This window comes from Microtus ochrogaster, chromosome 5 (assembly GCF_000317375.1).
Source record: "Microtus ochrogaster isolate Prairie Vole_2 chromosome 5, MicOch1.0, whole genome shotgun sequence".
Taxonomy (NCBI): Eukaryota; Metazoa; Chordata; class Mammalia; order Rodentia; family Cricetidae; genus Microtus; species Microtus ochrogaster.
The window spans coordinates 81,373,889-81,388,063 of NC_022012.1; the positions used below are offsets into that span (position 1 = coordinate 81,373,889).

Genomic DNA, 14,175 nt, shown 5'->3' on the forward strand with positions numbered 1-14,175 from the left:
AATATTGTATACATAATAAATAAATAAATATTTAAAAAAAAAAAGAAATACTTGAGAACCCATATGTGATTTGCCCAGTTTTCTCTTAACAGAAACATTTTACAACGCTATAGCAATTAACATTATTGCAATTCACAAATCTCATTGAAATTACCACGTTTGTATTTGCATTGGTATACATGTACTTGGATTGATAGAGTGTTACCCAGAGCAGGTTCACATAGTGGACCAGCAGAATTAACTTTCTTACAAGCATCACCAAGAACCACAGTGCTGGCCTTTTACCAGCATACCTGCCTGCCTCCTGTTCTTCTGCTCCTTCCCAGTTCCTATCAACCTGCTTTCACTTCTAAAATTCTGCTGCTTGAAAATGCTTGGATAAGTGTCACGGTTCACGCTTAGAATTCAGCTACTAAGAAGGCAGGAAGCCTGTGACTTCCAGGTCAGCCAGGCCTACGCAGGGAGACCTTGTCTCGAAAGAAAAAAAAAATCATCCAGGCATTGTGGCCCACCTCTATAATTCCAGCACTTGGGAGGCTGAGGTAGGAGAATGACCACAAGTTTGAGGCTAGCCTAAGCTACACGGTGAGCCCAGGACAATCTGAGCTGCAGTGTGAAATCCTGTCTCAACAAATCAGTGACTTAAAGGGGGAAACTGCCATGTAAGTGTAATAATACAGTATGCAACCTCGGAGGTTGGTTTTTCTGGCTCAGTGTAATTTCCTGGAGAGTCATCCAAGGAGTTATGGCTATAAATAGCTCATTTCTTTTCATTACTAAGTAGTGTTCTATGGTTTGTATGGATTGGATTGTTTGAGCATTTGCCTTATTAAAGGGTATCTGAGCTGATTCCAATTTTGGCTCTTATAAATAAAGCTGCTGTTAACATTTGTGCAGATCTTTGGGTGAGCATAAGTTTTCTTTTCTCTGGGATAAATGCCCAGAAGCTCAGTTGCTGGATCATATGGTAGTGGCATCTTTAGTTTTTAAAGAAACTGTCAAGCTGTTTTCTATTGTAACCTTGCCATTTTACATTCCCACCAGCAGGGCATGAATGATCCAATTTCCCTGCTTTTCCACTAACACTTGGCATTGTCTCTATTTATAGTTTTAGCCATTCTGATATGTGGGTGATGAGGTTTTACTGCAATTTTGATCTGTGCTTCTCCAGTGTTTAATGCTGTTAGGCATCTTTTCGTGTTCTTTGCCATCTGGATATTCTTTTTTTTTTCTTCCTGTGAAATATCTTCATGTAATTTGTCCATTTCTTATTAGATTTGTTTGTTATTTCACTATTGTAATGATATCCATCTTTATATATTCTAGATTCTAGTCCTTCTTGAGGATGTGGTTTGCAAGTATATTTTCCCCCTGTCTGTAGCTTGCTTTCCATCTTCTTCTTATGGATTTTCATAGGAAAATCTTTTTGGGAGATAGGGTCTCCCTGTGTGGACCAGGCTGGCCTTGAACTGGTGACCGACCTCCCACCTCAGCCTCCTAAATGCTGGATAGCTGTCATGTCTGGCACAATTTTTTAAAATATTTATTTTTATGGGTGTAGTGTATGCCTGCATGATTTTCTGTGTACCAAGTGTGTGCAGGAGCTAGAAGAGTCCAAAAGTGTTTATCCCCTGGACCTGGAACTACAAGTGGTTGTGAGACACCTGATAGGAAGGTGGTAACTGAACCTGGATCCTCTGCAAGTGGTTGTGAGACACCTGATAGGAAGGTGGTAACTGAACCTGGATCCTCTGCAAAAGCAGTAAGAACACTTAAGCACTGAGACCTCTCTGTAGTCCCAAGAACAGAAATATTTTAAGTCTGATAAGGTCTAGTTTTTAGTTAGTTAGTTAGTTAGTTAGTTAGTTTGTTTGTTTAGTTGGTTGATTGGTTTTTGTTTTTCTTTTCTTTTTCTTTTTTTTTTTCGAAACAGGGTTTCTCTGTGTGATGGCTCTAGCTGTCCTGGAACTAGCTCTTGTAGACCAGGTTGGCCTTGAACTCACAGAGATTTGCCTGCCTCTGACTCCGGAGTGCTGGGATTAAAGGCTGCACCACCACTGCCTGCTGATCTGTCTGCTCCCACCTCCCACATGCTGGGATGACAGCATTGCCCCCGATACCTGCCTTACCTTTTCTTCTTTGACTTTGATTTTAGTGTCAAGTCTAAGAACCCTTGGCCTGGTCTAGTGTCTGAAGAGTTTCTCCTTTTTTTCTTCTGAAAAATCTTGATTTTTGGTTGGTTAATTATTAGTTGATTTTGGGGTTTGCAAGTGTGCGTGTGGTGTGTACTGAAAACCCACTCCCTACCACTGAGTTAAGGCCCCAGTTCCAAGAGTCCTGGGATTTTAGTGCCAATTGTTCATAAGAAATGCTGGCCAGCTTCCTGTCTTCATCGAGTTATGCTGTTTGGAGATTACTTCCAGATATATAGTAGCTGAGGTAGGAAGTGCCTAAAGGGTAGACAGTTCTACCACAGGCTTCATTTGACTGAACCATCAATCTTTGGTGGAGCTAGTTTCTTTTCTCTCTCTCTCTCTCTCTCTCTCTCTTCCTTTCTCTATTTTTCTTCTAGTTCTGGGGATAAAAATCCAGAGCCTCAGACCAGCTGGACTAGCAACTCTACCACTGAGATACCCCAAATTCTGCATTTTATCTGAGCTTGTTGCCAGTCCTTGCTGATCCTATCTGTGGAGATCTCACTAGGTCAGGACTAAGGAAGGAATCTTTGGTGTGTTTAGAGAGACTAGTATGGCGGAAGTAGAGTCAGAGAGAAGGACCTTTGTCTTCCTGCTCTCATGATCACTATTATGATTTTGGTTGTTACAAACATGAAAAGCTTTTTGCAGATTTTTGGCAAACAAGATGTGGCCTGGTTTCTGTACACGGGAAGTTCTGGCTAGTGAGAAGACGATAGACTGGGAGTGGGGATCTCAAAAGCACAGGCATAGGTGCAAAGCTCTTGTGATAGTTCAGGCAAGAGGTGATGATAGTGGTTTTGACCAGGACAAGCCAAGTGCAGCCTTCCAGCACCTGGGAAGGATCTTCAGGTTCAACCTGGGCTGTATAGTGAATTCCAATTCTGCTTGGGCTTTGTAGCAAGACTTTTCACAACAAATAGGAGGCTCAGCAGCTAAGAGCACTGGCTGCTCTTCCAGAGGTCCTGAGTTCAATTCCCAGCAGCCACATGGTGGCTCACAACATCTATAATAGGATCTGACACCCTCTTCTAATGTGCAGGTGTACATATGCAGAGCGCTCATACATAAAATATAAATAAATAAATACATAATTTAAAGAATTTGAGCAAGTGGCGGTGGCACACACCTTTAATCCCAGCACTCGGGAGGCAGAGGCAGGCGGATCTCTGTGAATTCAAGGCCAGCCTGATCTATAGAGTGAGTTCCAGGACAGTCAAGCCCACACAGAAACACTGTCTTTAAAAATAAATTAAAATAAAACAACAAACAAACAAAAATGGAGAGAAGACTCAAGTATTTGAATCTCGCTGTCAGGTGCCATGGCCTGAACTCTAGGGAAAATGAGTTCGGAGGTGATCCATCAGTGATGTGTTTTGAGATGCTCTGCCATGCCTTGTCAGCTGACTATTGAGCCTGGATCCAGCAGATGCCCTCAAATAGAGACAGACACAGTCATTTCCAGATGTCATTGAGGGCACAGAGCTTGGCTGTGCTGTCAGGGAGTGTGGGTGGAGGAGGAAGACTGAGCCGAATCCTCAGGAACTTAGACTGAAAGCCGTCCACCGATGACAGGGTGTCCTGGCAGACACCCACTGGTCCCAGAGCTTCTATTTAGGGCACTCTCAGGACAAGAGAGACGGGGTGGGGTGAGGTATTGCTTTCATTCCTCTTCACCCTTTCAGGGTGTTGGCATTTTAGCAGTTTAGAAGTAGCCTCCCCCCTCTGAAGGAAGCAGTATCTGCAGGAGCAGGTAAGCATGCCTCCTCCCCTTAACTTCCTTCTCATCTTCTTTCAAGGAGCCAGCAAGGCAACACTTCTTCTCCAAGCACGACAACCGCACTTCCTTCGACAAAGTGAGTGCTGGAAAGAGGAAGGGGGAGATGGGCGGTGGTGGCCTTTAATCCCAGCACTCGGGATGCAGAGGCAGGTGGATCTCTGTGAGTTCGAGGCCAGCCTGGTCTAGAAGAGCTAGTTCCAGGACAGGCTCCAAAGCTACAGAGAAACCCTGTCTCAATGAAAAAAAAAAAAAAAAAAAAGAGGAAGGGGGAGGGGGAGGAGTCCCTGACTGAGAGAGGATGGAGCCGGTAGGTTAGAGACACAGCCTTTAGGAGAGCAAAGGTTTCTCCAATAAGCAGTTTATCTATTTTCCCTAACCTTTCCCACGGCTGAATAGCCCATGCCCCAGACAGAGGCAACTCTGTCTTGGTTTTCTTGGCTAGTTTCCCCAACAGTGTACAAATATCCCAGGGTGCCACTCAGGGGCTTCATGCTAAGATGGATGGCTTTACTGAGGATTCAGGGTACAGGTTAGGAGGCCTGGGACAATGCCAGCATCAACGAACTGTTATGGGATTAGATGGGGCCCAAGCAAATCCTGGATGCCAAGACTGTGGGCCAAGGGCCCGTACCGTTGAGAAGGGCCCCTACTGCCTGCTGCAGGGAATTGGAAGACGGAAAGACCTGGAACGCCTGTGGAAAAGACACACCTTCCTGCGTTGGGCACCCTGCGAGCTGGAACTGAGCCAGCAGCCGCCTCTGGAATCTTCCTATCAGATTGATTTCCCGTCAGGCACAGGACTCGCTAGGCTCCCCCAGCGCCTCGTCCACTTTGTGCAGGTCCAGCCTCCCTATGCCAATACCACGTACCAGCACAACTTTTGCCGGTCATCCCGGGGTGGCCCTTGTGGTAGCGCCAAGGTAAGGCCCCAAGAGCCAGTGGCTGAAACGTTGCCTAACCTCCCAGGAATCCCGAGGCCCAAGCTGCTGCAGCACTACCTTCATGCTGGAGTTTCTGAGTGTTTAAATTGGTCCCAAGCATTAAACAGGTTCAGCTGACATAGCGGCCTGTTTGTACTGACAGCCCAAGGTGTCTCAGGGGCCTGTGATCAGCTTGCTACCAGGTCCTGTGTCTGGCTCCCATGGCATTTGTGCCAATGCTTGTGTGCTGGGCTGGGGAGAAGCTGTCCAGGGAGCCCTGCCACTAAGTGAGAAAGGCTAGGGCCTGCGGCAGACTCAGAGTCCAGGAAGGTCGCCTTGACCATGGGTGGATTCTAGGGACTTCTCAGTAGCTGTACCCTCTTCTACTCAGTGGAGCTATGGGGAACACAGAACCTGAGGGTCCTAAGTGAGCAGCCTAGAGCGGGCAGCTGCCTCCAGGAGCCAGGTGCCTTGAAGGGTGTGGCTCTTCAGCCACACAATCCTGCCCAAGAGATGTCTCCCCACAAGGAGACTGCCCCAGCCACCACACAGCTGAGCCACTGGACGTGATTTCAAGGTCGTCCTAACCTTGACACTCAAGACGCCTTACGTTACCTAAGCCAGAGCTGAGGCTTAGCTGGAGTTGAGACACAGGTCACTTAAGGCTAGAAAGCATAAGAGGTGGGAGAGTCGAGGCCTCCAAAGGAGGGCAGGGCAGGAAGAGCATCAAAGCTGCACAGCAGACTTCATCAGGTTTTTTATTTCTACATCCAAACTCCCTGGGTCCTCACAACAGCCCTGTGAGGTAGGTGGGGCAGGAAAGTTTCAGAGCTCCCCATTCACAAATGAGGACACCGAGGCACAGAGAGGTGAGACGGCTTGCCCCAGGTTAGAGGGCACAAAGCCAGCAGTCCTCTGACCCTCCGGCAGTCCCCATATTCTCTCCTCCATTTCTGCTGTGATCTCCAGACTCAGAATACTCCTAGGGTCACAGGGACCCTCAGGGAAGGCTGGACCCTCAGACTTTTCCAGAATGGCCACTGGCGAAGGCCTGGTCAACTCTCGGGGCCTATGAGACCAAGGCTCTTCTCTTCGACTTCAGAGTTGACAGAGGACCTATAAGTGCTGGAGCTAGCTATGGTTGTGAGTGGATGGTGGTAAAAACAGGTGTAAGCATGTGTGTCCTGTGCTAAAGACAAAGGCTCCTCCAACCCCAGTACCTAAGGCAGTAACTCAGCTGCCCTCTCCTGTGCCTCCCTCATCCTACAGAGCCATGGGGAGCTCCCTCAGCGCTGAAAAGGAGCCCAATCTGCTTCTCTACTGAGCTGCTCTGATAGACAGGTCTCCCCAGGCCTTCAGACCCCATCACGCAGACACAGTGCCTCCACAGCTTGACTGGGGCCCTGGGCCACACCTCCAATAACGAACAGCCGGGGCCCAGCCTGTAGGCTGGAACAGGAGCATCGGGCTGTAGGCATGGCAGGCAGTGCCTCCCAGCGTCGCCGTGCCAGACTGAAGCTCTCCACGGAGGCCAGAGGGCATGGCTGGTTCCCTGCAGGAAGGACATACATGGTGATAAGGGGCTCAAGGCCCTTTTACTCCCTTTCCCAGACAATGGCCCAGTAAGTACTACCCCAGCACCCGTTCCCAGTGCTTGCTCTTCATTGCCCAGAGTTCATCTTTGTTTATTCATTTATTCTTGCTTTAGTCATCTATTTGGTCACTTCCCCAGTCAGGCACTGGGGGATGCCCTGAGAGCTGGGACAACCACAAGCCCCCTGATTTACAGATGGGCAAAGTGCTGACAAAGCTCTGACCCCAGAGTCTAGAGAAGGCGGTCCTTCTAGAGATACTCTTTTCTGCTTCATACCTCCTTTCCCTCAGCTCTGCAGACTTACCGAGGCCCCCAATAGCCACAATGTTGCCCCCTAGGGAGCCGACCACAAAGTCAGCCCTCTTATCCCTCATTCGCAGGCTACGAGGCAGCTTAGTCCAGGACCCTGAAGGAGAGAAGACATAAGATGCACATACATAGACATACAAGCCACGAGGAAGAGAAGATCTAAGATGTATATGCACATATACAGACATGAGGCACTGTGCACAGACACAGGCAGATGCAAGGGAGAGAAGTCGTAAGATGTATGCACATAGACGAAATATACAGACACGAGGCACATGCGCACAGACATACGCAGCGCGAGGGAGAGAAGACATAAGGTGTATGCACACAGGCACAGAGACGCACACAGACGTAAGGGCATGTGTGCGTGCGTGCGCGCGCGCGCACACACACACACACACACACACACACACACACAATGCCCTTGTATCCCCACAGGGAGCAGGACAGACTAGAAGGGCTATTGCTCACCATGCTCCAGGTCAAACATCTCCACAGTGTTGACAAAGTGTGGGCGGGAGTAGAAATTGTGGGGCCCAGGCTGCTGCAGGCCACCCAGGCTAAAGACACTGCCTTCAGCCATAGCACAGCCAGCAAAGGCTCGGCGGCTGGGCAGGCTTGGGTGTCGGGTCCATGTACGGGTCTCCAGATCAAAAGCTTCGAAAGCAGTCACTGGGAGCTTGCCCTGGCGGCCTCCTGTCAAAGGAATGAAGCACCTGGGATAGAGCCCCGAAGGCTTGGTGGCATCTTACTAGGTAGCTGAACTGTCCATCCCAGGCCACTCCATCCAGCTGTGTATACACCCGACTATCGGTCATTCATGAGACCATGTAAACCCTCAGACACTGAATTTAATTTTCCAACCCCAGTTGAGCCACCAAGGAGGCCTCAGAATAGGGCTGGATTACCACCAACAAAACTTGTCAAATACTGACATCTCAGATTAAAACTGATCCCTAATCCAGACAACCTACAGGGATGGAGACCTCTGTACTCTTTTTTTCCCCTTTCTCACATCCTTCAGCCCTTACCCAAGACATAGATCTTGTTCCCATGCAGGAAGGTGGAGGCCCCGTAGCAGGGTGTGGGCATGGAGGGTAGCGACAGCCAGCAGTCCCGGCGGGGCTCATATACGCGTACCTGGGCCTGGGGGGCCGTGTCAGGACCCATTCCCCCCAGGGCATATACCATACCGTCTGCACAGAGAAGAGTAGTACTTCAGACCCCACAACCATGTCTGGCTGGTGAACCCCACCCGGAGAGCTCCCTTGGTCAGGCCCAGGGAGGGGATGGAGACCCATGTGTTTGTCAAAAACTTTGTTGCCCATCTGAAGTGGGAACTAGGAGACTGGGATTCCAGCTTTGGCCTAGGCTCCTCCAAGTGAAGAGCAGGAGGCAGCCGATCTAATTATAATCCAGCACTGTCTCCCTGGAGACGCTATGGCAACCAAATCTGGCATCTAAGCAGGCTAGCCTGAACTGGTGGTCAGACCAGGAGGCCACAAGGTGTGTGTGTGTGTGTGTGTGTGTGTGTTTAGAGGGGGACTCCCCTAGTGGGGGAGGGGAGGGATAGATTAAAGACAGTGGTAGAGGGATAAAGAGACTTGCTCTGCATGAAGCTCAGGCTGGGAAGGGAACTCAGGGGATCAGCGAGGGGAAGGCCTGGGACTGGGAAAGGAGCCGGAGCCTGTGGGACAGAGCTGTGAGCCCCTGGCAGCACCTCTGCACCACGCTGTTTGACTAGAGTGGGTCCTTGCCTTCTGTTAGGTGTTCAGAGTCAGCTAGGGGCACATCGACAGGCCTTTGGGTGATGTGTCAGGCAGCTGGGGGCTTCCATGGCAACCACCTCCAGGTCAGCTTGGCCTTTGTCCACATCAGGATCCCTAGTGTGTGTGTGGTGGGGGGGAGGTCTAAGCACTTAAGCACTTGCTGGGCTCAGAGCCAAGGCCTTGTTCCCCTCCCCCACTCCAGACTATTTATAACTATGAGAGTCATTAGGCCACACCCCCCACTGTCTCTTAGTAACAAAGAATGGAACAGGGTAGTGGCTGGGGTCTCTCATCTTTCTGGGGGCCTTCTGGACTCTGACCCCCCATCTCACAGCCCCGAAAAGGCAATAAGCAGCAAGTTGCAGAAAGCCTAGATAAGAGAGGATTCAGGAGGCAAAGGTATGTCTAAGACAGTACCTATCCAGTCTCTGAGATAATGGACCCGGTCAGGAGAAGAGAAAATGAAGGCTGTAGGGGCACCTGAGGGACGTTCCTTGATGAGCCACTCACCTCTCTCCACAGTAGCAACCCCCATGGCTGCTTGAGGGAGGGTGGCCCGACGCTCCCAGCGGCCTTCATCAGCCAAGAAGGCCTCCACAGCAGCTACTGGGCTCTGGACTTCATCCACGCCACCCACCACTAGCACCTGCTTCCCCAGAACCACAGCAGCTGCACCAGCCCGGGCAGTGGGCAGGGGTGCTAACGCTAGCCATGTGTGTGAGGCCATGTCCAGTGTCTCAGCAGTGTCCAGAGGTAACCCAGCCCGGCCACAGCCCCCCAACACCAGCAGGTGCCCATCCTGGTGTGCCACTGTGCCATATACCCGGCAAGTGGGCATGGGGGGGAACACCTGCCAAGCAAAGGCCCGGCCACCTCCTGCAGCCATGTTGCTCACTGCCAGTGGCAGGCCATGTTATTTGTTCAGGCTGCGGGCCTCCCTGAGGGGGACACGATAGGGCCTCATCTTGAATCTGCCAGGGCTGTAAGGCTGTGTCTGACCAGTCCAAGGGACCTTGCCTTCACCTGGAGGAGAGATGGAAAACAAAGGATCAGGGCCACTGTCAAGAAACAGATGAACAACACACAGCTAGAGGCAGGCCAGGCCCGAAGTCACTTATGGGGAAGGATCTGCTCCCTTTGACTAGCACTTCACTGGTGAAGATCCTTCTGTAGTGGAAAGGAGAATCGACTCCAGATTCCCAGACAGCTTTCTCACTTCCCATAGAGGCCTGGGGGGGCTCTCCCCACCCTGAACACCGAAAACTAGCAACTAGCAACTTCATCGCTTCGAGTGGAACGGGAGGTAAAGTGACTAGAACCCAACTCTCTATCCCAGCGCCCTTCCTTCCCAGTAAGACTTATCCTGGTTTTCCAAGAGAGGAGTCCTGAGTCCTCTGCACACCGGCATCTAGTGTGGCCTGGACAGCCATCAGGGTCCCTCCCCTGCAGTCCTTGACAGGGAGCAGCCCAGTCTACAAAGTACAACCTTTATATCAGCAGTCAGTCAGTCTTGGTGTGAGGGATTCAAAGGGGACAGACCTCAGAATTACACACTCCTTTCCAAGTCCATCCTCAGGGGTGTGGCAATGCCAGCAGATTCCCTGGGAGGGATGAAGGGACTGGTGGGGGATCTCATGAGTACAGGATTTGAAGGTGCCTGAGTCCAGGGCTTTCATGGAGGAATAAACAGCTGGAGCTGGATTCCTGAGCCCCCTAAAATCACATTCTTTAGCCTTTCTCTCTCTCTCTCTCTCTCTCTCTCTCTCTCTCTCTCTCTCTCTCTGTGTGTGTGTGTGTGTGTGTGTTGGGGGTCTCCACTCAGTCCCAGGATTTGGTAGGACAGCCTCCTGGCCCCAAACTTCCAGCTCAGAGGAGAGTGGGGGGCGGGTCTGTCTACTGGGCTTAATTAAGGCTCTAAGCTTCATGCCCCAAACTTCCCTTGAGCGAGCCTCCCGCGGGACTCACCCGCTGGATCTCTGATGTCGCCAGGGCACCGGTCCGCTGTTCCGCCTCCGCTGACGCTGGTTCTGGCTAGGGCTGAAGCTGGGCTCTGGTGGGGCTCCGGCACCGCTCAGGCGTGGGGCGGGGCTGGTCCAGGTCCGCCCCTCGCTCCCCCTCCCCAGATTCGGGGAAACCTCCTCCCGCCTTAACTCTGCACATGCCACGGCAGGGGTAGGGTGCACGGACCCACGGTCACCCAAAATGAACAGACAGGCATATGGACATCCAACCGGCCAGGATTTAGGATTCCACCTGGGGCGATGACAGAAAAGAGGCAGCGGCGAGCAACACAACACCGATTTGGTGAGCTCCGAGGCGGACGTCGTTCTGAGTCGGACCCACTGTGGGTGCATTCAGCAGGAGCTAGCCAGTGGAACCTGAGGCCTTTTAGGGGTCGGAGCCCGCCCATCACAACTGAGCCTTGAGATGTCCAACCACCAGCTTTGCAGCGGCGCCCCCTGGAGGACACTAGGGCTGTAGCCTGGGCCTTGGGTTGGGGAAACCAGCTGCCCTGTCCTAACACAAAGCCAGCCACAGAACAGATCCTATAGTGTACACTGAGACCACTAGCAGGTGCGGCGCAGGAGCCAGCTGTGCTAGCCTTAGGACCTATCCCGTCCTTCTTTTCAGAGAGCTGGGTTATTCTTGGTTAGGTACGAGCAGATGAGCTAAAACAGCCAGAGCCCAGGTGTCTCCGCCTAATCCTGAGACTGGGGCTACTCGGGCTGGGTGACTGTCCATCTTTAGGATACAGGGCTTGCCTCTAGCCAACTCTGTGGTCACGTTGATAGCAGGTTGATGTATCAAAGACCGACCTCCCTCCCATTCAAGCCTTGGCCCTGCCTATCGTATGAGCTCCTTGCAGTTTGTTGGCTCAACGGCTTTGTTCCCCTTTCGGTACAGTGTTTAATTTTCCCAAAGCAGATCCCGAGCGAGCGGGTGACCCAGTGCCTGTAGTTAGTGTGGGAGGTGGAGCCTCTGCTGGAAGCACCCGCAGAGGAGTAGCAGGAAGACCAAGGAGAGCAGCCAATGAAGGAGGTGTCATCAAACTAGTTACACTCTGGATGACTGGAACCAAACACTCCTGGGGATTCTGGGAGCTGATGAGGAGCGTGGCTCTCACACTGACACTGCTCCCAAGGGGAAGGGAAACTGCCGAACTCAGCTTCACACCCCATCAATCACAGGTTGAGAGCTGTTTGGAGGCATTAATGCCTTTGCCTGCTCAGAATGTGCATGAACCCTTCCTTGTGACAAAACGGGGCCTATAGCTCTTTCTGAAGCTGGTGGTTCGAGGTGGAGGGCATGCCCAGGAATGATGGTGCAAAGACTGGCTACAAACTGCAGAGCCTCTAAAAGGCCTCTGCTTGCCTATGCCCCTTCTCCAGCTCCCCAGATTGCTCTGTCTTGGGGACCCGGTATCTACAGCCTCACACTCATCATGTCCCCTCCCTTTTCTTCACAGCTGCTGACCAGTTACAAGCTAGCTGTTTTTAAATGTCTCCCATCACTAAATCAAGGTCATCTAGTCTTGCTCTCTCCAAATATTGAAGCCATCTGTCCCCACAGATTCCACCACCTTGTTATCTGCCACCTCAGTCTATTGCCACTTCATCCTCCAAATTGTTTTTTTTTTTTCCCACAGTTGGTTTAGGGGACTGGAGAGATGGCGTAGTGGGCCTCTTCCAGAGGACCTGGGTTCAATTCCCAGCACCCATACAACAGCTCATAACTGTCTGTAACTCCAGTTCCAAAAGATCTGACACACTCACATGACACCCATGCAGGCAAAACACCAATGCACATAAAATAAAAATAAATTTTAAAAATTAGTCTTTTTCTGCTTTGAGACAGAGTCTTCTGTAGCTCAGACTGGTCTTGAACTTGGTACATAGCCAAGGATGACTTTGAATTTCTAAGTCTCTCATCTCCTCCTCCCAAATGCTGGGATTACAGGCATACCACCTTGTCCAGTTTGTACAGAGAGGAGGAGGAAACCCAGGGCTTCCTGCATGCTAAACAAGCACTCCACCAACTGAGCTGTGCCTCCTGCCCCCAAAATTGCTTTTGAAAATCACCATGTGTATTAGTCAAGATTCTCTAGGGGAACAAAACCAATAGAATGAATACATGCTAAAGGGGGACTTAGGTGGTGGCGCAAGCCTTCAATCTCAGCACTCAGGAGGCAGAGGCAGGAGGATCTCTGTGAGGTTGAGGCCATTCTGGTTTAGAGAGCAGGTTCCAGGACAGCCAGGGCTACACAGAGAAAGCCTGTCTCAATAACAAACAAAAACAAGAGATTTAGACAACAGATTGGTTGCTCAGAGGTTAAAAGCACTGGTTGCTCTTACAGCGTGTAATGGTAAAAATAAAATGGCACTGTTCCTCTAGGACAGCAGCGGGGGATGGGGTAGAGGGGTGGGGTTGAGAGGAAGCCACAAGGGGCAGTAGGTCCCAGGCAGGGAGAGACAGGCAGCCATGCAGAGTGAGGTTGGATATTTATTTAATGGGCTGTGGAAGGGAAGGGGAATGGAAGAGGGAGAGGAGAGGAAAGGAAAAGAAGAGAGAGCTCAAAGCTGGGAGAGGAAGGAAGATCCCCTTGCCTAGGTGGGGGTGGGGGTGGGAGGTGGTGGTATGCGGGGCTTGTCTCTTAAAGGGACAGGACAGACCATTACACAAAGGACCTGGGTTTGGTTCCCAGCACCCACATAGTTGATCTCAGCCATCTGTAATGATCTGACCTCTCCTGACCTCTGCAGGTACAGGCATGTACATGGCACACATGTACACATACAGGCAAAATACTCATACACATAAATCTTTAAAAAAGATTTTTTTAAGGAAAAGGGATTTACTAGACTGGCTTACACTATACATCTGGGCAGTGCAACAGCAGGCTCTAGTGACCCGGTCCTTGGCTCCTCAACAGTCCCAATCTAGCACTGAAGGCCTGGAAAGCTTCTGGGAAAACCACTAGTCTTCAGTCCACATTAGAATCCTAAAGAAGCTGGGTTCCGGCACCAGAGAAGGGATGAAATGGCAGTGGTGGCATTGGTAGCCGCTGAAGCAGCAACGTCTAGAGGAACCTGCTAGCAAGACTCATGAAGATAAAGCAAAAAAATAAAATCCTTTCTGTCGGACCATCCTTCATCAGCTGCTATTAGAATGTGCTGTTCACAGAATGTGTTTTCTCACAAGGATGTCAAGTGTCTCTTACTTTATTCCACTTACAGTTAAAGGATAATACGGTGGTACACACTTTTATTTTTATTTTTATTTTTTTTTAGTATATGTGCTGCCGAAGCAAGCACTGGTACACACTTTTAATCCCAGCACTCAGGATGCAGAGACAGTCAGTCTCTGTGAGTTTAAAGATATTCTGCTCTACAGTGAATTCCAGGTCAGCTAGAGCAAATAGTTAGGACTTGTCTCAAAACAAAAACAAAAATGGGGCTGGGAGCCAGGTGGTGGTGGCGCATGCCTTTAATCCCAGCACTTGGGAGGCAGAGGCAAGCGGATCTCTGTGAGTTCAAGGCCAGCCTGGTCTACAAAGGAAGTTCCAGGACAGGCTCCAAAGCTACAGAGAAACCCTGTCTCGAAAAACCAA

The 14,175-nt window shown here is 50.6% G+C and overlaps 2 protein-coding genes across 2 annotated transcripts in view; one reads left to right on the forward strand and one right to left on the reverse strand.

The window, feature by feature from the left end:
* C5H3orf84 (chromosome 5 C3orf84 homolog) overlaps nt 1–5,033 on the forward strand; it is a 14,860-nt gene extending 9,827 nt beyond the window's left edge. The window contains exons 3-4 of the mRNA XM_005347906.2: nt 3,995–4,051; nt 4,617–5,033. Coding sequence (XP_005347963.1) covers nt 3,995–4,051; nt 4,617–5,033 — 474 coding nt within the window. The remainder of the gene's footprint in view (nt 1–3,994; nt 4,052–4,616) is intronic.
* Nucleotides 5,034–5,639: 606 nt separating this feature from the next.
* Nucleotides 5,640–11,014, reverse strand: Klhdc8b (kelch domain containing 8B). Its single transcript, XM_005347907.2, has 6 exons — nt 10,533–11,014; nt 9,078–9,590; nt 7,830–7,994; nt 7,270–7,494; nt 6,794–6,895; nt 5,640–6,447 (listed from the first exon to the last, which is right to left on the reverse strand). The coding sequence occupies exons 2-6, from the start codon at nt 9,451–9,453 to the stop codon at nt 6,251–6,253; spliced, it is 1,065 nt and encodes a 354-aa protein (XP_005347964.1). The 5' UTR covers nt 9,454–9,590; nt 10,533–11,014; the 3' UTR covers nt 5,640–6,250.
* Between the last annotated feature and the right edge of the window lie 3,161 nt (nt 11,015–14,175).

Coding starts and splice junctions, on each gene's coding strand:
- Klhdc8b (XM_005347907.2), bottom strand. CDS start 9,453: ATGGCTGCAGGAGGTGGCCGGGCCTTTGCTTGGCAGGTGTTCCCCCCC. Junction 7,495..7,829: donor GAACAAGATCTATGTCTTGG/GTAAGGGCTGAA, acceptor TTCCTTTGACAG/GAGGCCGCCAGGGCAAGCTC. Junction 6,896..7,269: donor GATGTTTGACCTGGAGCATG/GTGAGCAATAGC, acceptor TCTCTCCTTCAG/GGTCCTGGACTAAGCTGCCT.